This window comes from Eucyclogobius newberryi, unplaced genomic scaffold (assembly GCF_026437365.1).
Source record: "Eucyclogobius newberryi isolate DKJ021-1_F unplaced genomic scaffold, fEucNew1.0.hap1 SCAF_22, whole genome shotgun sequence".
NCBI lineage: Eukaryota > Metazoa > Chordata > Actinopteri > Gobiiformes > Gobiidae > Eucyclogobius > Eucyclogobius newberryi.
This window is the reverse complement of record NW_027315857.1, coordinates 4,508,032-4,531,617: the sequence shown is the minus strand read 5'-3', so window position 1 is coordinate 4,531,617 and position 23,586 is coordinate 4,508,032. Positions and strand designations below refer to the sequence as shown.

The following is a 23,586-nucleotide window of genomic DNA, read 5'->3' as shown; positions in this document are numbered from 1 at the left end:
AATCTTTGATTCCAGCTTCTTTCCAAATAAAGGATTGTTTTTACATAGAACTAGTCGTTTTGGATTTAAAAAGTGTAATTTAAATCATCGAACTTCATTCATTCATTAAAGGAGACATATGATGTTTCCAGCCACTCATTAGTTTACATTTTGTTCATTGTAAAACACAATAATGATTCAAAACGGCTGAGTGATAGAAATAGATCCAGTGACTTCCGGTTCAGAGCGGCAGGACTGATAAGCCCCGCCTCTTCACAGCGACATTGCATTCTAATGAGCAAAAGCCTCAGTTGCAGAACAATACAGGATTACTCAAACATACAAGACTCAAAATACAACTCTACGTGAACTAAAGATGAGGAAACACTGTTGTAACAAGCTTAAATGCTCATTAAAATCTATAAGAAAGGTTCCCCAGTTTTTCAATAATGACTGCTGTACTTTTCAGGCCATACGGCACTCTTGAGTTAAAGCCGATCCAACGAAATGTACAAAGAAAAAAAGAATTGTACATCTATAGGCCACGCCTGTCAATAAGCCGCATATTTCCACATATACTAAGTGGTAGTGTACTATATGTACACCAGTTGTCTTTTGAACCAGGGTCTTGTGGCGCAGCTGATCTAATTAGACTAATTCCTCAGTGAATATGAGTTGGATTGTAATAAAACGGTATTTTGAAGTTCAACAAACAGAAAACACATCACAGCTGTCCCTTGGCTTCGGATTACTCTGTGTGAGCTGACTTACCTTAGCAAGTGTTACGTTGTAACATTTGTGATATTTACACAGAAAGATGGTCAGGGCGGGGCATTTCCATGTAGTCAAATAGGAATCAGAACTGGCTGTGAGCCAACAGAAAGCCTCCGTCCACAGAGCTGTTGTTTTCTTCCTGTTTTTGCGAAGGGACGGTATAATTAAAGCTTTCATTATATAATAGTATAATATCAGCACACTGATATTGGTGCTTTTGGCTGATATCGATATTACTCAATGACGTGAGTATCGACTGATACTGGGCCGATAAATATTGGTACATATCAAATTGAAATCCTTTCATATTGTTAACAGAATGACTAATGCAGTGTTAAAACAATGTGTATACTTTGTGTTGTAACAGAGGACTGGCAGAGGAACTGTAACGAGTTCCAGAAGATGCTGATTGTGCGCTCCTTACGTCAGGACCGTGTGTCCTTCTGCGTCACTTCCTTCATCTGTAAAAACCTGGGCTCTCGCTTCGTGGAGCCGCCGGTCCTGGACATGAAGGCGGTCAGTTTGGAAAATCTATATTTGTTCATTTAGTTCATGTGTTGTGGCAAAAGTATTCATACTCCTGTAACTTTTCCACATTTAGTCACATCACAACCACAAACTTGAAAACATTATTGGCATTTTTTGTGAAGTAGGAACTCAAAACAACAGACAATTGTGAAGTGGAAGGAAAATGATCCATGAGAACAGTCATAGGAGCTATTATCATACAAACTAAACAAGGATGTTACAATCTAAAGCTGGTTGGCTCATGACTACACTTTTAAACCAAACAGTTCTGATCTGAGACTTCCAGGTCTGGATAACAAAAGATATAAATGTTTTTTTTTACCAGATTGTAAAAGAAAAATGAATCATTTGGCTTTTATAGGTATTTACAAATAATGGTTTATTATAACCAATAAATTAACACAACAACCATTATAATACTGAAATTTGTATTAAAGTATATAAATCAGAACTCGCAAATATAATATTTTTTCAATTATACAAATGCATTAATAATCTTGACAATCATTCTACTAAATTTATTCAAAAATAAATGGGGTCTTTACGACAGCCCAAGATCAAGAATGGTCATTTGACTGATCCACTGACTTGAAAACAAAAGAGGAGTGAGGCAGTGCTGTGCTTGGTCTCCCCAGTTGTTCGCTTTGTACTTGGAACTATTGGCCCAATATATTTAAATTTTATCAATATTTTAATTAACATTTTCTGGTAACTCAATTGATAAGACAGAACATGGAATTGCCTGCTATGCAGATGATGTTTTAGTATAGAATTGTCCAGACCTAATGTGATGCATTTCCTTCATGATATTGGTCCAATGTCTGGATACAAACTGAATGTCCAAAAACACTGAAATTCCCTCTTACTGGACTTAAACCTACTCATCTAAATGGCAAACAGAATCCCTAAAATATTTAGGTGTGATCCTCCATAAAGAGCGATCAACAAAAAAACTATACTCCTCTTTTCTCCACCATAAAGAAAGATCTTAAAAAATGCACTCTTATTCCAAACTTACAGTAAAGAAAATAAGTATTTGCACGATCTCCTACTAAGAAATTATGGAGGGGTCTGAATTTTTAATTTCCACTGTAAGAGACAGGATCTAAAAAAATATTAAATTCCCATAAATCACATTGTATATTTTTTAAATAATTAATTTGTTTGTTATTGTTGCAAATACATATTTGAACACCTGACCTGCCAATCGGCAAGATTTCTGGCTCTCAGACCAGTTAGTCTGCCTCTACTCCACACATTTATCTAAATCTTAAAGGAATAATAGGATTTTTCGCCGAGTTGAGAACTCAAGCGACTCTTAGTCCCTTTTTTAAAAATGTGCATGTGCCCCACCCTCCTGTTCTTTCCAAGAGGCCGCCTCCCATCAAACCTCGTGACAGCAACAGCCTCGCTGCTACACGTGTGTTTGTTTATGAGCGCGGCGGATCGCATCTCTCGTCTCCGCAGATTTCCATCTCTTCTGAGCTCGAACACAGTCTTTCTCTGTCGTCATTTTGTACTGAACACTGAAGGAACTCGCTAAACACACACACCGGCATATCAACCACGCACGCGCAGCCAGGGAAACGTGCTGCATGTGTTCAGTAGTGCTGGGAATGATTGACATGTGGGAGAACTACTTAGCTGTCCATGCCACGAGGAAATGAGAATCAGATTGCCAAAAATCCTCTATTTTTCTTTTAATTAGGACCCCCTTGAAAAAGAGATGGATCATCTCAAGAGGCTTTCCTAAATAGATAAATAATTAGCACCTGTTTGAGCTCGTTAGCTGTATAAAGTCACCTGTCCACCTCACAATCAGTCAAACTCTACTGCCATGGACAAGAGCAAAGAGCTGTCAAAAGACACTAGAGACAAAATGGCAGACCTCCACAAGGCCATGCAGCTGGGTTAATAAAAATCAACTGTTGGAAAATGGATTTCCATCCCCAACCGGCTGTTTGATGAGTGGAATAAAACAATCTCAAGATTTGAATGGCAGGGACAAAAAAAACTTCAATCCGATTAAAAACTCTACAACTCAGGAAAAAGAAAAAGCAGGTTGGGGTTTCCCTTGTCTGAAAAATTATTTGATTTCATCCCAAATCAGAGCATTGCTACACTGGTGTGACCAAACAAAAATGTTTAAATCTTAAACTGGTTGGCTTATGACCAAGGTTTTGAACGAAATCGTACTGACCTGAGATTATAAAAGATGGTAAAAGAAAATAACAATAATGAAAAGCGTTAACATGTTGAAAGAATCCTTTTGGATTGGAGAAACAGGACTTTTAGAGGTATTTTCAAATAAGGAGTTATTATAACCAAGAAATTAAACAAAGTAATGACCATTATAATCCTCTTACTGAAATGTTTATATATCAGAACGTTCAAGGGGAATAATATATAAATTATATTGATGCATTGCTAATCTGGAGCGCTACTCTACTAAATATATCAAAAACAAATGGGAAAGAGAAGATAACCTTGTTACGATAGATGAAGAGTGGGAAAATATTTGTACATCCCAGTGGAAGACCACAAAATCACATGTTTGGAGGGAATTTAGCTGGAAAAATGTGTCGTGTTTTTCATATCCCCATGTTAAAGAGCCGATTATTCACTAGAAACTGGATGTCAAGAGGCTTATCCTTACCATGTGCCCTATTAATCACAAATACTGGACTGAAATCAATGAGGCTCTGCAGATTTTCCATTTAAGTTTCAAACAATGTACCTTGATTAATTAATTTATACCTGTAGAGTGTACGTTTGGCTGCAGTGACAGGCAGTTACAAAGAAATGGACGGAACCGAGCCGTCTATCAAAGACTGGACTGAGATAACAGTGAACATTTATAAAATGGAAAAAACTTTTAACAAACACTGGGACAGATGGGACATGTGCTTGACATTTTCATTGACATTTACATTTACATTTACATGTTACATTTTACTCTCTGGTCTTTGTTCTATTTGTTCTGGTTCTGTTTTTCCTTCTGTTTTGTTTATATTAGAACATCAAAATAAAAACATAAAATGTAATAAAAGAAAAACAGCCTTAAGAATCCCAAACATAAGAAGGTTCTCTGGTCTGATGAGACCAAAATTGCCCTAAAAGCAAAATACTGTGTGTGATGGAAAACTAACATGGCACATGATTCTGAACACCCCATCCCCACTGTCAAACATGGTGGTGCAGCATCATGCTGTGGGGCTTCAGCAGGGACAGGGAAGCTGTTATCTGCAAATGACTTGAGACTGGGGCGGAATTTCACCTTTCAACAGGACAACAACCCAACGTAGTTAGTTTATTTATTTGGAGGCAGGAACAGTGCACAGGATACATTATCAGGAGAGATGCTTTGTATTAGGATGTAGCTCAAGTCCTGAACGGCCTGAAGCTGTTGAGGTCTTTGGCGCGCGGTGTCTTGGGCACAGGTACCAGACAGGAGGTCTTCCAGACCTGTGGTACCACCCTCAGCTTCAGGCTCATGTTGAAGACATGCTCCATAACTCCACACAGTTCATCTGTGCAGGACTTAAGGAGCCTGGGGCTGATGCCATCAGGTCCTGCTGCCCTCCTCACTTTAATCCTCTTCAGCTCACTCCTCACCTGTGCTGCTGTGACAGTCAGTGGATGGCTGTGTGCTGGGGGGATGGGTGAGTCCAGGTGAAGTGGGGAGATGATGGTCCGGAGCAGAGATGTGAAGATGAACGGATGCAGGGCATTGTCCAGCTGTGGAAGAGGGAACATGCAGCTGAGCAGGGGGAGGGGTGGGAGATTGATCAAATCTTAGGAAGTGAGAATTTAGCTCATTCACCCACTGTAGGCCCCCCTCCGTCTGGGCAGGGGGGATTTTGAAGCCCGAGATGGTTTTCAGGCTCCCTCACACTCCCTGAATGTTCTTCTGCTGCAGCTGCTCCTCCATCCTCCTCTTGTAGCCGGCCTCAGCCTGCCTGATCTTCCTCCTCAGTTCCTTCTGCACAGTCCTCAGCTCCTCCTTGTTCCCTGACCTGAAGGCTCTCTTCTTCTCCTTCAGCAGAGCCTTCAGTTCACGGTTAATCCATGGCTTGTTGTTTGGAAAACACCGCACCGTCCGGGAGGGAACAATGTTCTCAAAACAGAAGTTGATGTAGTCCGTGATGCACTCTGTGATGGTGTTGATGTCCTCCCCATGTGGGTCATAAAGCTCAGTCCAGACAGTGGTGCTGAAGCAGTCCCTCAGAGCCTCCTCGCTCTCAGCAGACCACATCCTCACCTCACGGGACACCACAGGCTGCCTGCGCACGATGGGTTCATACACAGGCCTCAGATGTACAAGGTTGTGGTCCGAGCTGCCCAGGGGAGGGAGGGGGGAAGAGGAATAAGCCTCTTTGGTGTTGGCAAAAAATAAGTCTAATGTTCTATTGTCTCTGGTGGGGCAGGTAACATAGTAACATTTATTTTAATCCTTTTCAACCGAAGAACCCCGTACCAGATAGACCACACACATTTAAATTTTTGATTGATGAAATATAATATAAATTCGGCCACTTTCCCCACTAGTATAATTTTACTTATTCATTAATTAATTCATTTTTCACCTCTTGTTCCCGTTCAGGGTCACGGCTGACTATAGCCCAGACCTGGGCAAACTACGGCCTGCGGGCCCGTTTGTCTTTATAATCTGGCCAGCCACACATGCCAAGTAAAAAAAAAAAAAATATATATATATATATATATATATATATATATATATATATATATATATATATATATATATATATATATATATATATATATATATATATATATATATATATATATAACTAACCATGATGGACGGCACTGTCTGTACGAACACTGACAGTGAAATTCTACAAACACCACCTTCACGTTCACCAAGGAAGGACGACTATCCCCCTCAAGACAGCCCACCTGACTGCAGACTGAAAGGATCAGCAAACACCACGTTCCATTTCTAGGGTGAGAAGGAAAGATGTTCAGCCGTACATGAAGAAACCTCCAATCGCCTTCATGCTGTACAAGGCTGAGCAGAGGAAGAAAGTGATGTTGGAATTTAACATCAGAAATTCAGCACATGTGAACACAATTGTCGGGGAGCGATGGAGTTGGCTCTCGCCGGAGGAACAAGCCCCCTACTTTGAACGGTCTTGGGCTGCCAAGAGGGAGGATAACAACTGCTGCACGATCACCTGTTTTTACTTTTACAATAGTTTGAGCGCTACTTCCCGTGCGCAAAAGATCCATGAACTGCACATGAATGGATCCGCGACCCATTTGTGATTAAAGCGGGCGAATCGAGCATATGCAACAAGAGGATCAGCTGTTAGATATTGAAAATGATGGTGATCTTAAATGTATATTTGAGGGAACAACTCTGCTGACTGCCATATTTATCTGATGAGCTTCAGTCAGAACAGTGAGGACACGTGTAACTGTACGTTATGTTATTCCAATTCGGATCTTTTGGTATAGTACACTTAATAATGTACAAACGCGTCTTTTGAGAACATTTCGCCTTCTGCGCTGAATCAAATGGAAGCCTAAGCCCCGCCCACTTTCGCACAAGTTAATCTGACCGCGACATAACCTGGCACATCGGTCCGTGAAAATAAAACCTACATTATTCCGGTCCGTGGTGCAAAAAAGGTTGGGGACCCCTGGTGTACGTGAAATAACTTTGGAAAATGAAAGAAAACCACCAACTAACCAACTAACTCTTAACAGTCAATCCACCGACCAACCAGGCAGCACCGTGTCCCGCTGAGACATTTTGACCTCATCCAGAAGAACAAATTCAAAGCAGCTTCAGGTCGAAACTCCTTCCTTGGGACAAGACTAATCAAGCTCGGGGCAGTGTAAATACTAGAGATTCAGATCAGCACCTGCAGATTTAATATGTTTTATATTTTTTTACTATTGATTACTTAAATAAATAAATTGAAAGTTCTTGATTCATTCAGTTCTTGAGTGTTGTTATTTTTTTAATTGTTCATTGGGAGGAATTAAACAATTCCTACTACTGCTGATTAGGGCTGACCTAAATGGCAAAAGGATTGATGCTGGGAAATTGGCTATAGAGCTGGATCAGGTGGGCAAACTACGGCCCGCGGGCCACATACGGCCAGTTTGTCTTTATAATCCGGCCCGCCAAACATGCCAAGTAATATTATTTTTATTTTTTTGCCCTTAGGCCTCTGTCTGCACTTGTATCCTTATTGAAGATTATGTGAAATAAATTAAATAATATATTCAATAGCCTATATTTGACAGAAAAATGATTTTTTTCACACCAATGATGGCGGGCCGGCCCTCCGCTACTTGCCTGGATTCGAATATGGCCCTCGGAGGAAAATAATTGCCCACCCCTGCTCTTTAGCCTATCCCAGTGACTTTTGGCCAGCTCGTTGCAAGGTTAACACAGAGACATAGACACAGCCATTCACACAATTTACTGTAGTGATGTAATCACAAAACATACCGGTATATGTTTTAATCAGATAACTGAAATAACCAAGCATTATTTGAAGGGCTGGAACTAACAAGTATTTTAGCAGTCAACTACTTTGTCAAGTCAAACGATCATTTCTATTGCACATGAGATTGAGATGAATGAATGCCACTGTTTTGGGTTAACCCTGCCATGTGTTTTAGAGTCTGTGTAGTTCAGATAACAATACATTTTTATAGTTGACTGGCCATGATTAGTTGAATCGTTGCAGTTTGGTGCAAATAAACCCTCATGATGCTCAAGTGATATGAATAATATTGTAAATCTTTCTCTCCAGGTGGTTGAGGAATCCACGTGCAGAACTCCTCTGGTCTTCATCCTGTCGCCTGGGGTTGATCCCACAGGAGCACTGCTGCAGTTGGCCGAGGCTTCTGGCAAAAGCAACCAGTTCCATGCTCTTTCCCTGGGTCAAGGACAGGCTCCCATTGCCAAAAAGTTGATCACAGATGGTGTCAAGAATGGTACGAGCAGCAAGGTTAACTGTTATCAAAGGCCGCAATTATTTGTTCAACATAATATAGAGGGGGGAAAAGCATATCTCTATGGAGTATTAGTATGTATAAAACCTGCAAATTATATTGTTTACGTTAAACAACATAATCTAAAATGCACGTGCAATCATTTACATTTAAATCATGATTACAATTATTGCTCCAATTGATAAGATTTTTTTTTTTTAAATCAATATTCATTACAAGTCTATACTTTAGATTTTTTTAAAGTACACAAATAAGGCAGTGATAGTGAGTTACTGTCACATGTTCTCAGACTTTACACCTGAGGTGAATATTTCTCCCGAGAATAAACACTAATGCTCATTTTGAGGCATTATAAATATTGAAATGACCTTGTAAACTGAAGTAATTCACATTACTACACACTAAATAGGTGGCAGTAGCTCAGTATTAGAGTGCTGGTCTTTTTGGGCAAGGCCCACTTTGGAAGAAGGGAAATAAACTCTTGAACGCTGTCGGAAATATAAACAAGAAATTCATGAACTTTAATTACAGATATTTGCTTTAGAATCTGAACAATAAGTCCACAATACAATTCCAGTGTCATCCAGTGGTAAGAAGTCCACAGTTATTACAAGACAACCTAAACCGGAGTGACTCTGTAATTCCCAAAAATGTGTAAAGACCACTCTGCATTTTGGAACAAAGTCGGTGCAAAGCCTAAGCGATACAAAGCTAAAATACAGCTTACAAACAGATTTTTACCACTTACAGAGACTGAAGTAAATGAACAAAAAGAATATGGGAGCCATGACATGGGCAAAAGGCAGCGGAGAGAATCTGTGTCCTTTGTGAAGGTCATATCAGATACGCTTCTGATTGGAGCTTAAGGACTTAAGTTGGGCTAGACTAGATTTTACGCATCACGTGTTCTGATTTTATTAGCCCTTTGGACGCGCATTTTGTTAGGTATATGTATTATTATATCAATACAAAAACAAAATATATATATATATTTTTTTTTCACCTCGATATGGGAAATTCATGGGTAAACTCATATTTACACATTTTCACATACATTGTTTTTAGCAGTTATAATAGGTATTTGTGGTCTACAAAACATCAAAATGTATGTTTTATGATCATAGAGGAGCTAAAATTGTAATAAAACAGTTTGGCACAGTTGGCACATATTTGGATCACTTTTTGAATATACTTTTTGATACAAAAAGGTCAACAGCACCAAAATGCCTTTCCCATCTTTGACCGTCCCTGGACGTCAACGCGCTATCTGCCTCTGCACACACTGCTGAGCAGTTTTACGATGACTCGACGCCTCCACCTTATGTGTGTTGCTTTTGTATCTTTATTGACGGACCCAGTCTCGTATGTCCCTCCCTAGATTTAGTGTTCACTAAACTAATTGTCCTAGACAAAACTCAACCAAAGCTTTTAGCGTTAAAACTCGCTCTTGATCAGTGAGTAGGTGCGCCAGGCTCTTCCTGGACTTTGCCGTGGCCTTAGGGCCGACTGACAATCTAACCATCATGTGTTCTAACCCTCTCCCCAGAAACCTGCTATGCGGCTGCGCTTGGATACCCGCACTATGGGCGATTGTGTCGCGCAGAATTATTCACATATTCCATTTCAACTGTGTCTAAATGATAGTTTTAGAATTTCTCTAAAGAAATATCTTTTAATTTAAAGAAATGTGAAGGTGCTATTTTCAGGCTATCCATCAAATAGTTTAAGTAAAATCACAAAGACATGACAGAAATCACAAAACAGTTTAAGACATAAAAGAGAAGAGTGCAAAAAAGATAATTTCAGCCACATGCACAGCGAAACAAAACTGTTTTTAGCTTAGATTTGAACATTGTCAGAGTACAACCTGTCTCACATCTTTAGGAAGATTTTAGCTGCATAAAACTGAAACACAGATTCCCCATGTTTAGTCCTGACTCTGGCACCAGCAGGAGGCCGGTCCATGTTTAGTCCTGACTCTGGCACCAGCAGGAGGCCGGTCCATGTTTAGTCCTGACTCTGGCACCAGCAGGAGGCCGGTCCATGTTTAGTCCTGACTCTGGCACCAGCAGGAGGCCGGTCCATGTTTAGTCCTGACTCTGGCACCAGCAGGAGGCCGGTCCATGTTTAGTCCTGACTCTGGCACCAGCAGGAGGCCGGTCCATGTTTAGTCCTGACTCTGGCACCAGCAGGAGGCCGGTCCATGTTTAGTCCTGACTCTGGCACCAGCAGGAGGCCGGTCCATGTTTAGTCCTGACTCTGGCACCAGCAGGAGGCCGGTCCATGTTTAGTCCTGACTCTGGCACCAGCAGGAGGCCGGCCCATGTTTAGTCCTGACTCTGACACCAGCAGGAGGCCGGTCCATGTTTAGTCCTGACTCTGGCACCAGCAGGAGGCCGGTCCATGTTTAGTCCTGACTCTGGCACCAGCAGGAGGCCGGTCCATGTTTGGTTCTGACTCTGGCACAACAGGAGGCCGGTCCATGTTTAGTCCTGACTCTGGCACCAGCAGGAGGCCGGTCCATGTTTAGTTCTGACTCTGGCACCAACAGGAGGCCAGTCCATGTTTAGTCCTGACTCTGGCACCAACAGGAGGCCGGTCCATGTTTAGTCCTGACTCTGGCACCAGCAGGAGGCCGCTCCATGTTTAGTCCTTACTCTGGCACCAGCAGGAGGCCGGTCCATGTTTAGTCCTGACTCTGGCACCAGCAGGAGGCCGGTCCATGTTTAGTCCTGACTCTGGCACCAACAGGAGGCCGGTCCATGTTTAGTCCTGACTCTGGCACCAGCAGGAGGCCGGTCCATGTTTAGTCCTGACTCTGGCACCAGCAGGAGGCCGGTCCATGTTTAGTCCTGACTCTGGCACCAGCAGGAGGCCGGTCCATGTTTAGTTCTGACTCTGGCACCAACAGGAGGCCAGTCCCTGAGGTCCTTAGTGTCCGAGATGGTTCATATGGCACTAACATGTCCGAGATGTACTTTGGTGCAGGGGCATGAAGAAACTTGTACACAAGCAGAGCTGTTTTAAACTGATCTATTGGATGCAGTGACAGCCGCTGGTCCATATTCACCTTCACAATTCACCATATTCGAATAGGACCTTAACCAATTTAGAGCAGTGCCAGTGATGCCCTCCCAGTCCTCTAGTCTCTGTAAGAGGATCAAATCAAATCAAATTTATTTATAAAGCACAATTCATACAAACTGCAATTCAAAGTGCTCTACCGTGTTTAAAACACAATTTAAAACAAGTATTGAGGTAAAAACGCAATGCAGTTTATACAAATGTAAAACAATGTACATTAGAGTAAAGTGAAGAATAAAAATAATGTAGTATTTTAAAATATTAAAAACCAGGTAAAATTATGTCAGTCATAGGCGCGGCTAAACGAAACAGTTTTTAGCTTGGATTTAAACACAGCCGGGGGCGGGGCCTGTCTCACAACTTCGGGGAGGCTATTCCAGACCTTTGCCCCAAAGCACTGGGCACCAGCAGGAGGCCAGTCCCTGAGGTCCTTAGAGTCCGAGATGGTTCATATGGCACACACAAGTCTGAGATGTATTTTGGTGTTAGGCCATGAAGAGACTTATACACAAGTAGAGCTGTTTTGAAGTCTATTCTCTGAGCCACAGGAAGCCAGTGCAGAGACCTGAGAACAAGACTAATGTGCTCATACTTCCTGGTTCTGGTCAGGACCCGAGCAGCAGCGTTCTGAATTAACTGCAGTTGTTTTACAGTTTGTTTGGAGAGGCCAGTGAGCAGGCTGTTACAGTCTAATCTACTGGAGACAAATGCGTGGATAAGTCGCTCCAAGTCTGGTTGGGACATTATGTTTTTAATTTTGGCAATGTTTTTTAGATGGAAGAAAGCTACTGGTGTTATTGAATTGATGTAGCGGTTGAAATTCATGTCTGAGTCCATAATTACTCCTACATTTTTTACCTTGGCTACGGGTTTTAGAGAGAGAGAGACTGTAGGTGTTTGCTAACACTTTCTCTAAGTTTTTGTGGGCCAAAGACGATGATTTGTCTGGATTCAGCTGGAGGAAGTTGTTTTGCATCCACTCACTGATCTGTTGAAGGCAATGACGTAGTGAATTGACTGGTCCATATTCACCTGCCGTCAGTGAGACATAGATCTGAGTGTTTGTCAGCATAATTGTGATAGGACACACCACTGTTTCGTATTAGCTGTCCCAATGGCAGCATGTACAGATTGAACAGAAGGGGTCCAAGGATTGACCCTTGGGGCACCCCACAGGTCCATGCCATGCTCTCAGAGACACAGTCACCAATCTCAACAAAGTATTTCCTGTTATCCAGGTAGGATTTCAACCGATTTAAGGCCATACCAATGATGCCCACCCAGTCCTCTAACCTCTGTAGAAGTATCCCGTGGTCAACAGTGTCAAAAGCAGCACTGAGATCCAGCAATACTAAAACAGAGGCTTCACCATCATCAGTGCTCAGACGGATGTCATTTGTCACCTTAATGAGAGCCGTCTCAGTGCTGTGATGCGATCTAAAACCGGACTGGAAGACATCAAAGGAGTCACTTATTAGGAGGAACTGAATAAGCTGTTTATAGATGATTTTTTTCCCAGGAAAGGTAAGTTTGAGATTGGTCGATAGTTGTTAAGTATTGTGGGATCGAGGCTGCTCTTCTTTAGCCGCGGCTTAATAACCGCAGTTTTCAAGACCACTGGGAATGTTCCGGATTTAAGTGACATGTTGATTATTTCAGTAAGTGGAGTCAGCAGACTACTGAGCACGGATTTTAAAAGTCTAGTGGGCAACATGTCAAGGCAGCAGGTAGAAGAGCTCAGGCTGGTGATGGTCTCTTGGACAGTTTTTTCAGTCACAGGTACAAACTGAGTCAGCTCCACATGTTTGACTGGCTGTTGAATTGGTATTTGCACTGTGGGATTGATGGTGTCCTTAATGTTCTGGACCTTGTCCTTGAAGAATGTGGCAAACTCATTGCACTTTGACGTGGAAATGAGTTCCAATGGCATCTGAGCTGGAGGGTTTGTCAGTCGGTTTACTGTCGCAAAAAGAATGCGGGCGTTATTATTATTTCCAATTATTTCTGAGAAATGATTTTCTCTTGTTTTACATAATAATTGGTTGTATACCGACATTTTTCTTGTGTATATTTCATAGTGAACTTGGAGCTTTGATTTGCGCCATCTTCGCTCCGCTCTGCGGCATTCTCTTTTCTGTGCCCTGACTGAATCATCGTTTCTCCATGGAGCCTTCTGCTTATTCTTAACCACCTTAATCTTCATAGGAGCAATGTTATCTAGGACATTCATAATACTTGAAGTAACAGAGTTCAATAAACCATTGACATCAGAACATGGGACATTTTCAAAGTTGATCCTTTCCATAAACAGTGCACCTGTACTGTCATTTATGTGTCTCCTCTGAACAAGGGCTGCGTCAGCTGGTGGTTTAGACACAGAGATGATCAGACAGAGCAACATCCACCACATTAACATTTGATATATTTACCCCCTTTGTGATTAATAGATCCAGAGTGTGCCCTCTGCTGTGGGTGGGGCCTCTCACATGCTGAGTAAGACCAAAGTTTTCAAGAACAGTATCGAGCTCTTTAGCGCTTCTGTCACAGACATTGTCCATGTGTACGTTAAAATCACCTGTTATAATTAGACCATCAAAGTCTGTGCACACAACTGAAAGCATCTCAGTAAAATCATCAATAAAACGTTGGCAGTTTTGGGGAGGCTTGTATAAAACAATGAAGAGGATAGATATAGACTGCTTTAGCTCCATTTTAAAAGATACATACTCAAAAGATGAAAACACCCCAAAAGACAACCTGTGGGTGATTATGTCATCTCTAAGGATTGCACACACACCGCCACCCTTTTTGTTTTTACGTATTTCAGATTCAAACTTGAAGTTGGGTGGAGCAGATTCTATAAGAACTAGATTACCAGTGTTTTCATCAACCATGTTTCAGTTAAAAACATAAAATCAAGATTATAAGAGGAAATAAAATTATTGATCAGAAATGATTTGTTGCATAAAGACCTGACATTTAGTACAGCAAGTTTCACTTTGATTTCTGCAGAACAACACATCATCTTCCCACGTGGTACATGAATTAAATGTCCCTGATTTACAGTTTCACGGATGGAGTGTTTATATCTGCGGTTTCTCATTGTTATAACTGGCATAATAGGGACGATCATGTCCAGTGTTTCTGAATGACAGAGAGCGCTAGAGCCGCAACGAAAGTTTTCTTGCTTTTGTCCATTTTGAGATATTGTGTGCAGTGACCTAGAGGGGGGCAGTGGAGGGGGCAGTAGTGCGTTGACAGTTGTGTGTTGACAGGTCTGAAGAAGACAGGGTTGTGAGGGGCGTGGAGGGTGTAAACAGTCACTCACTTGCGGGAACGTCCACCAGGTAGTGGACAGCGTAGAGCAGGTTGTTTGTGAGGAGACGGGTTCCAAATCTGTTCAGGTGTAGGCCATCCACCCGGTAGTGAGAGGGACGATCACAGAACAGGTTAAAATTGTCAATAAAATTGATGAAGTGGGGCCTACAAACGGAGTTTAGCCAGGTGTTCAAATAGATAGTTCTACTGAACCTTTCAGCACCGCGATTCATGGTGGGAATGGGTCCGGAGATAAACACAGACATGCCCTGAATAATCCACGGTTTCAGGGCATCAAAAAGCTCCACAAAGTCCCTTTTTGTAGTCTCAGACTGTCTGTATGTTATGTCGTTTGTCCCGACGTGAAGAATGATCCTGTGAACTGTTGATGGGATGGACTTGAGCAGATCAGGAAGTCTGCTCACAATCCGTGAGACCGTGACTCCTGGGAAACAGTACGTTATTGCGTTAAAGAAACGGACATATCTGATGATGGAGTCACCGATGATGACTGATCTGTGGTTGGATTTCGGTGCTGTGAGCCATCGCCATGTACGGAGGACTGGCTGCTGGGGCCAGGCTCGAGCCGGGAGGCTCCAGGCTGCAGGCCAGATGTGGCGGTGTACCCGGACCCTTCAGTAGAGGGTCCCTGCTGCAGAGGCGCGTTCTCGGGCACGAAGACCAGTTGTGCTGCGGCTTGTTGTGGCCGTAGCTCCACTGGTGACTGTGGGGCCATCGGATGTGCCGCAACTTGGGACCGGTGACACCCCCGATGGTGGCGAGGGTGCGCGCAGCGCTGGGGAAAGCGGCAAGACTGGAGCCACCACCACTGGATCGTCTCAGGACTGCCTCTCTGATCACATTCAGTCTGGCCGAAGATTTTGTGTGCCGTTTAGATGTTTTAAACCTGATGGACTCAGAGGAGGTAGAGGTGGCTACGGCTGCCTCGGGACGCACCGGGGCTTTTGGCTGGTCCTCGGACTGCATGGACAGGTGACTCGGGACACTATCCTGGAGCGCCGGGAAATCAACCGATGAGTTCAGACTGGAAAGCGTCTGAACTGGGGCGGCTGGAGTCATTTGCCAGTGCAGCAAAACTGTTATTGAGGCTTTAGCTGGGGATAATTGTAGTTCCAAGTGTGCTTCTTTGTTGGTTCTTTTGTATTGTTGAAGTATTTCGGGCGGATCTGGAGTGAGGAGTTGAGCAGGAGGGCTGAGGGGAACCATGCGGGTCCCACACCACGGTGTCTATGAGGGCGCTGTTGAGTGATGCAATCTTTGTGTGCTGTCCGGTGGCAATGTCCATAAGTGTTGATATCAGTTCATCTTTCTTTTTAAGTTCGTTGGATAGTCGAATGATTTCTTCTTCCAGATGTTGATGATGAGTGATGGCGTCCGAATCAAGTGGTAACTTTGTTTCTCCAGGTGGCATGGTTGGCAGTGTAGGCCGCCCCGGGCCTATGTTCAAGTGGGGTAATAAAAACCTCTAAAAATGATTTGAAAAAAATGACGAGCAGTGTGCCATAAAATAAAAAATAAAAAAGTGCTCAGTAGTTAAAAGTGCCCCGTGTAGCACGAAGATTTTGATGGATTAGTTTAAAATTGCTATTTGATGTAGACAGATGTTTGACCTGTTCAGGCAGTGGCAGCCATCTTAGCAAGGATCCCATGATCGACAGTGTCAGAAGCAGCACTCAGATCTAACAGTTGCCCGTGTCAGTGTTCAGGCGGATGTCATTTGTCACCTTGACAAGAGCAGTCTCAGTGCTGTGATGAGGTCTAAACTGACTGAAAAACATAAAATGAGTTGTTTATTAAGAGGAAATCTGTGAGCTGTTGTAAACAGCCTTTTCAAGGACTTCGCCCCAAAATGTCAGATTAGAGATGGGCCGGTAATGACTCAGTACTGCGGCATCAAGACTGCTCTTCTTTAGGAGAGGCTTTATGACCGCATTTTTTCAAAGACAATGGGAATGTTCCAGATTGAACCGACATGTTAACTATGTGAGTGAGTGGTGCTAACAAACTGTTCATCACAGACTTTAGAAATCTGGAGGCTCACACATGGAGGCAGCATGTAGATGAACTCAGACTGGTGATGATCTCCTGGACAGTTTTGTCAGTTACTGGTGCAAAGTGAGTTAGCTCTAAGTGTCTTGGTGGTTTTAGGGTTATTTTTTTGCATTGTGAAATTTATAGCATTTTTAATGCCCCGGACTTTGTCATTAAAGAATAATTCAAAGTCATTACACTTGGATGTGGAAATGAGTTCTAATGGGAGCTGAGCTGGAGGGTTTGTTCATCTGTTACTGTGGCAAACAGGACACGTGAGTTGTTACTGCAGCTTCCAACTATTTCAGAGAAATATCTTTCCCTAGTTCTACATAAAATGAGGTTGTACATGTTCAGCTCCTCTTTTTGTAAATCTCCTTTTGGACCTGGAGCTTTGACTTGCGCCATTTCCGTTCGGCCCTGCGGCACTCCCTTTTCTGTGTCCTGACCAAATCATGTCTCCATGGCGACTTCTGCTTATTTTTAACAATTTTAGCCTTATTAGGGACAATGGTGTCCAGAACATTCAAAACACTAGATGTAACAGAGTTCAACAAATCATTTACATTAAAACATGAGACATTTTCAAAGTTTAATCGTTTCCATAAACAGTGCACATGTGCCATCATTTATGTGTCTCCTCTGAACAACTGCAAGATCAACCGGTGGTTTGGGAAAAACAGGTCAAAAACAGGTCAAAGAAGACACAGAAATGATCAGACATAACAGCATTGAGCATATTGACATGTGAAATATTAACCCCCTTTGTAATTAGGAGATCTAAAGTGTGCCCTCTGCTGTGGGTGGGGCCACTCACGTGCTGAGTAAAACTAAAGGTTTCAAGGACAGCATCAAGCTTTTTTTCACAAATATTTTTAACATGAACATTGAAATCACCTGTAATGACTTATCCATCAAAGTCTGTGCATACAACTGAAAGGTAGATGTTGCAGGGGGAACCCAAGACCGCTCTAAGGGTGTCGAAGTTTAGTCTATACAGACTGCGAGAGGCGAAGATCGTTCTCAAAGTCTTTATTTGATGAAAACAGGGAAAAACAGGAAAAACAGCGGCATGTTGTTCGTCTTGCAGCTGAGATTCGACTCTTCACAAGATTTAGCTGTTTTATATCGCTGTTGCTTGGGTCTGATAAAAATGGCCTGACCTTCGCTATGACGTCCGCTTTAAGATTGTTTGGACTAGTCCACAGATGATCGGAAAATACAATAGTTAAAATACACCGAATAGTTAATTGTGACCCATATGCAGCAAGATCGTCTTGACTCATGATAAATAGGACACAGACATGACAATAATTTGATCAATATCCACAATTCCCCCTTTTGATCACATCCACATGTGATCACACTAAAGAGGCGCCAGACGCGACCTCACAAAATAATAGAACGTAAACCCCCCAAAAACATATTTAATGTTTAAAAATCAAATTAAATCATTATATAATCAAGCAAATCCTTAAAAAAACATGTAATAAAAAAGTATGTGAGACAAGGAGCATCCCCAGTTAGTAATCAGATTAGTCAGATTCTGGAAAAAGTATAGGAGTCTTGTAACTATCAGAGTTAGATTCGTGTTTGGCAGCTCATTAGCGTGTGTAATCAGGGTCAACAGATATGCAGGTTGTTTAGTAAGAGCAGATGCAATCAAGCGTTCTATAAGTGATCTAAGAGCACAGCATCCAGTCATAATCAATGCACAAGCAATAACAATTGGTGGAAAACAGAAACAGTGCCAGCCCAAGGCCCAAAGATGTGGTATAACCAGGGAGACCACAAGGGGCAAGGGTGGTGGATGATTCTGGCTTGACATGGGTTGGCTCATATTCATCATTTGAGGTCTTTGAAATTGGCCAGGTTGGTTTGGGGCCATTTGGTGTTGACCTCTTTGTGTCTGCCCTATGGGGCAGTCTCTAGCCCAATGTCCAATTCCAAAGCAGTTTAAGCACTGATCAGGAGTCACGCTAAACCTGTTTTGTCCTCTTCCAGCTCCTGCCCCACGTCCTCTTCCACGAGAGAATGTGTTACGTTCACGTCCTTGATTGTAGATGATTTCTGAAGCAGGTGTGTTGTTCTTTGGTCCTGTGGCGGATGAGACTGCCTGTGGTTGTGTCATAGTGGGTTGTACTTGTCCCAGGACCATTTTAACCGCCATAGCAATCTGTTGGGTACTGTCTGACACTGGGGTCTCTTCTGTTGCCACAGCCATTACCTTGGCAGACTTATTTTGCTTCTTTTTATCATTCACCTTTTCTTGGAGCTTTTTGAGTTGTAATTTGATCTTTGCCATTTTTTCCATATCCTCATTCCGTCCTTTTTTCCCCTTCAGGTACTTAGCAACGTGATGTTGGCAGTTGGCATCAAACTCTTTTTCAACAACAGCCAAATGATCCTGGACACATTTAGGTAGTCCTTTCACCAGAGTAGAAAAGAACATGAGAGTGTTGCCAGTACCAGGTTGTATGGGCTCTCCAGTTGCATCATGGAACTGTGCTTTAGCTCTTTGCTTATATGCAAAGTAGTCTTCATCATGTTTCATTTCCAGAGCCAACAGTGCGTCAGGAAGACAGGTGGGATACATTCCTTTAAGTACCTGAATTAACTGAGCCTTTAGGGTGGCAAATGATGTGGATGCTCTAACTGGAGCATGAATCTGTTTGGATACTTCAGAACGGATCCTGGCCGCCGTATTCTCATCTGTTGCTCTTATAAGAATTGTAGACACATCTCCCCAGCAAAGTGTTTCTCCCGCTATATTCGTGGTTAATGCTCTGAGGAAGGCCGGCGCACCTTGTGTCAGTTCGGGCAGTTTTAACATCAGCCCTTCTAGATCTTTCAATGCGAATGGTTGGTACACTTCTTGGTTACTTGCAGTCATTCGGAGAGGTGCAACGAGAGGAGGAGCCTCTTCAATGCTAGAAACCTCATCATCTTCTTCCTTGGTATCCTTGTGTACGTGGAGCGGGTGAAGTTCTCCACTCAAGAAAGCGTCATCGTATCCATGCTCATCCACCATTCCTGTGAATCCCACCGCATATTGATTTGGTGTTGACACAAATGGGTCTAAACCTGTTTTCTTCTGTGGTTCCACTCCTCTTTGAATGTGGAGTTTCTGCTGTGCTTGCTGCTTACTTTTAGCTTCTATTAGCCCAGTTCCTAGGACTGTGACTGGTTCCCCCTTTCGTCCAAGCTGTTTTTCTTGTTTCCTGCGTAGCTCAGCCGCCACTTCCCATTCTTTTTCTTCCAGTAGTCGTTGTAATCTTGTTTCTTCATCTGTGTCCGAAGCCACTTCAGGTGGTGACCATGCATTGGTGGCAAGTTGTTCTTTTTGAGCCACTGTTTGCTCGAGCATGAATTTGGAGCTGTGATTTTGGCTGGAAACCAATGTTGTCAAAGCTAACACCTGTTGCTTCAAATCCTGCATCTGTCTTTGTTCTTGAGTGGGTTCTGACGGGACCATAGTCAGAGTACCCGAGACTACAGCATGTTTTGTTAGGAGCTGTGGTATGGTGCTGATTGTATCTCTTATCAGAGATGAATCCATGGATGAGCACTGCAGGGGAGGAACTGCTGGAGTAGAAGTGTGGGGAGCGGATTTTTCTTCTTCTATTTCTGTCATGATTTTCTTCAGTTCTTTCGCCAGTTGTGCATATGTGCTATGATGTTCGTTTTCAGAGGAGGGGCACTGCAGTTCTCCTTTGGCCAGAGGTGGAGGGGCGCTATAGCTGTGACGTCGACCTCGTACCCCAGTCTGCTCGCTCTCTTCATCTGTGCTAGAGCCTTCATCTTTGTTTTTGTTATTCGCTCCAAAAGGATCTGTTTTTCTGTTCCATTTTTTTTTTTCTGATTGTTTGATGCTCTTCTGGTTTCACCTGAATATTGGCCAGAAATAGTCTCTCTTTTCTGATTAAAATTTCTTTTGCCATTTTATGTAGTTTCACTGAAAATGATAATTTTTTCTTTCAGTTTCTTTTTGTCAACAGTTTTTCCTTTCACTGTCCAAATCTGATGTGTTTTGTAATGCAGGACCTTAGATTGATGATACTCATGAATACAATTCCATTGTTGTTCTGTGGGAGCCACTGCTTCATCACCGTGATTAATCAATCTTTTCTCTGCATATTTTTGGAAGAGGTTCTTCATTTGTGTTGTTTGCTTTTTTGCTTCCTTTGGGTTTTGTTCATTTGCACGGATTGTGTTTTCCAGATACTTCGAAAAGTTATTCATTTTGACTGGAATAAGGTCCATTTTATTTAATTTATCTTAATGTTTATTTTTTGATGATTATTATTATTTGATAATAAAAAAGTGTGGCAATCATTGGTATTTCAAAAACAAACAAAACAAATATAGCCGCTAGCGGCAATGATCGCCTACGCCTACTGCTGAATCTGTGACGCTGTCACATCTTCTCCCCTTTGTTTTACCATCAAAAAGCTATTTTATTTTGAATTCTTGGCAAAATGTGCGGCTTTGCGGCACAGACACCGTGACTCTTTGAATAAAAATGTGAATAACTTTTGATGGTTCACCCCTGAAGATGAGTCTCACCAAATTTCAGGTTAATAGGGCTAACGCCCTGGGAGGAGTTTGTGAAAGTCTAAAGTGTAAACATGTTCTGGCGATTTCCCCATTGGAATAACATGGAAGGTTTCGGTCATCGTTACGGCAACGCCATAACAATTATGACATGGGTCTCATTGACTTTTTTGATGGGGCCAAAATTGAGTTGTGTGTCAAATTTCATAAAATTTCGCAAAACTAAACATTTAACCTCCATATAAAATCTGTAGGGGGCACTGTGGTGCCAAATTAATTTATTTCACTTCAAGTATGTTTAGCGCAAAGAGTTTAACAACTGATTCTAATTTGACACAATTCGGACTTTATCTGCGCAAACGGCAGAAATGTTAAATTTGGGAGATTTCTGAAATTCTAGCTAAAGTTTGCGGCTTCGCCGCTCAGAGACCGTGACAGGTATCAATGTAATTTGAATAACTTTTGATGTCCCACTCCTCAGTAGCATTTTCACCAAATTTCAGCTTTTTAGGGCCAACGCCCTGGGAGGAGTTCGTAAAAGTACAACGTTTGGAAAAACTCCCGAGTCCTGCTTAGCCATTTTTGAACCAATATGGCCGACATTTGGTTGGGTGGACGGCGTTGCCGTAATAATATTTTTTACTTCTCTTGTCACAATCTACCTCTGCGCCAAATTTCATGATTCTACGATCAGATTTTTTTTGGGTCATTTCCTATCTCTCAATGCATTTTGGGTACATTTGGGGGCGCTGACGCGCCAATTTTGTTTTTATTTTAGAAAAGGGAAATAGCCAGAATGTAGAGAGGCACGATTTTTAGAGGTGTGCACATTTTTGTGACTTTTCGTCAATGTTCGCTGGGTGAAAAATAGGGGGGTTGGTCCCGAGAAGAAGAAGAAGAAAGAAGAAGAAGAAGAAGAAAGAAGAAGAAGAAGAAGAAAGAATAATATTCCGATGCGAAAACAATGTTTCCCATTTTTCAAATATCATAAACTATACATTTTCGGAAAGCGCTCGCGCTTTCCTACCTCATGGTGTGGGTCCCTGGTCACTGACGGGTACTTTCGTTAATTTTGAGTGGGCTCCGCCCACTTTGTGTTTTTGGCCCTCTATACAGTAATAATGTTCAATTTTTGCATTACATCCTTCACTGGAACTCCTCCAGGTTTCTACGCTTTTTTCCCAAAGAGGTTTTTTTTGTAGTTTTTCCTGGCCGAGAAGGAGAGTCTAAGGACAGAGGACCCTGGGACATCATCCCTCGCCACCACAGACATTGTTGATTCATTTCTCCCTGTGGCCCTCAGAGGCAACTGTTGTTGTGATTTTGGGCCTTACAAAAATAAATTGATTTGATTTGATTTGATTTATATGCACGGAACATGCAAGAGATGGGGAACGTATTCGTGAGCTACTTAGGGCAAATGAGTGCTCGTTTAGTGCGCTCTTTTGCACGGGCTTCGCCCGTTTACAACGGTAATGTTCCATTTTCCTACTACTGATTAGTATGCACGGGGCGTGCGTGAGTGAAGGAGTGCGTTAGTGAGTGTTTTCGATTTCGTGCGCACTACGTGCGCACTTTCGCAGCCGTGCTTTGCACGGCCTTACGAGATTAATAGGCCTCTCGCCAGCTTGTGGCGCTCGGGCCTAATAAAACAAATAATAATTATAACTATTATTATTATAATTCGAACAATAATTATAACAATAATAATGAAATAAAAAACGTTTAGGGAAAAAAATGATATTAAAATTAAAATGTAAAGATTTAAAATACAAATAAAAAAACAAATCAAATTAAAAATTAAATTAAAAAAAAGAAAATGTAAAATTTGAATTGAATACAAACTTGAAAAAATTAAATTAACTAAATAAATAAAAATTTCACCTAGCCACAGAGTGTAGTTAATCTTGTCAGTAGAGTGCTTTAAGCCAAGTAATAACTTTCTTTGTTCCCTTTAGTCACACGTTTTATTTTATTTGTATTTATTTTTTCCGGAGTCCAACTCCTCTTTAAATCAGTCCAACTGATTGTCTAAACAATTCAGCAATTTAGCATTTTCAATGTGCAGATTTTTGTAATAAATACAAGAGGTTTCTGCCTTACTTTTGTTGAATGTCCCAGTCACAATTGTAAGTCAAAAATAAACTGGCAATTGACTCCTCTTGTCTCTCTCTCGGCTCCTCTTGTCTCTCTCTCGGCTCCTCTTGTCTCTCTCTCGGCTCCTCTTGTCTCTCTCTCGTCTCCTCTTGTCTCTCTCTCGTCTCCTCTTGTCTCTCTCTCGTCTCCTCTTGTCTCTCTCTC

The 23,586-nt window shown here is 42.1% G+C and overlaps 1 protein-coding gene across 1 annotated transcript in view; it reads left to right on the top strand.

The window, feature by feature from the left end:
* dnah2 (dynein, axonemal, heavy chain 2) overlaps window positions 1-23,586 on the top strand; it is a 208,609-nt gene that overhangs the window by 126,420 nt on the left and 58,603 nt on the right. Inside the window, exons 76-77 of the mRNA XM_072458523.1 lie at window positions 1,121-1,269; window positions 8,076-8,259. Of these exons, the coding sequence (XP_072314624.1) occupies window positions 1,121-1,269; window positions 8,076-8,259 (333 nt within the window). The remainder of the gene's footprint in view (window positions 1-1,120; window positions 1,270-8,075; window positions 8,260-23,586) is intronic.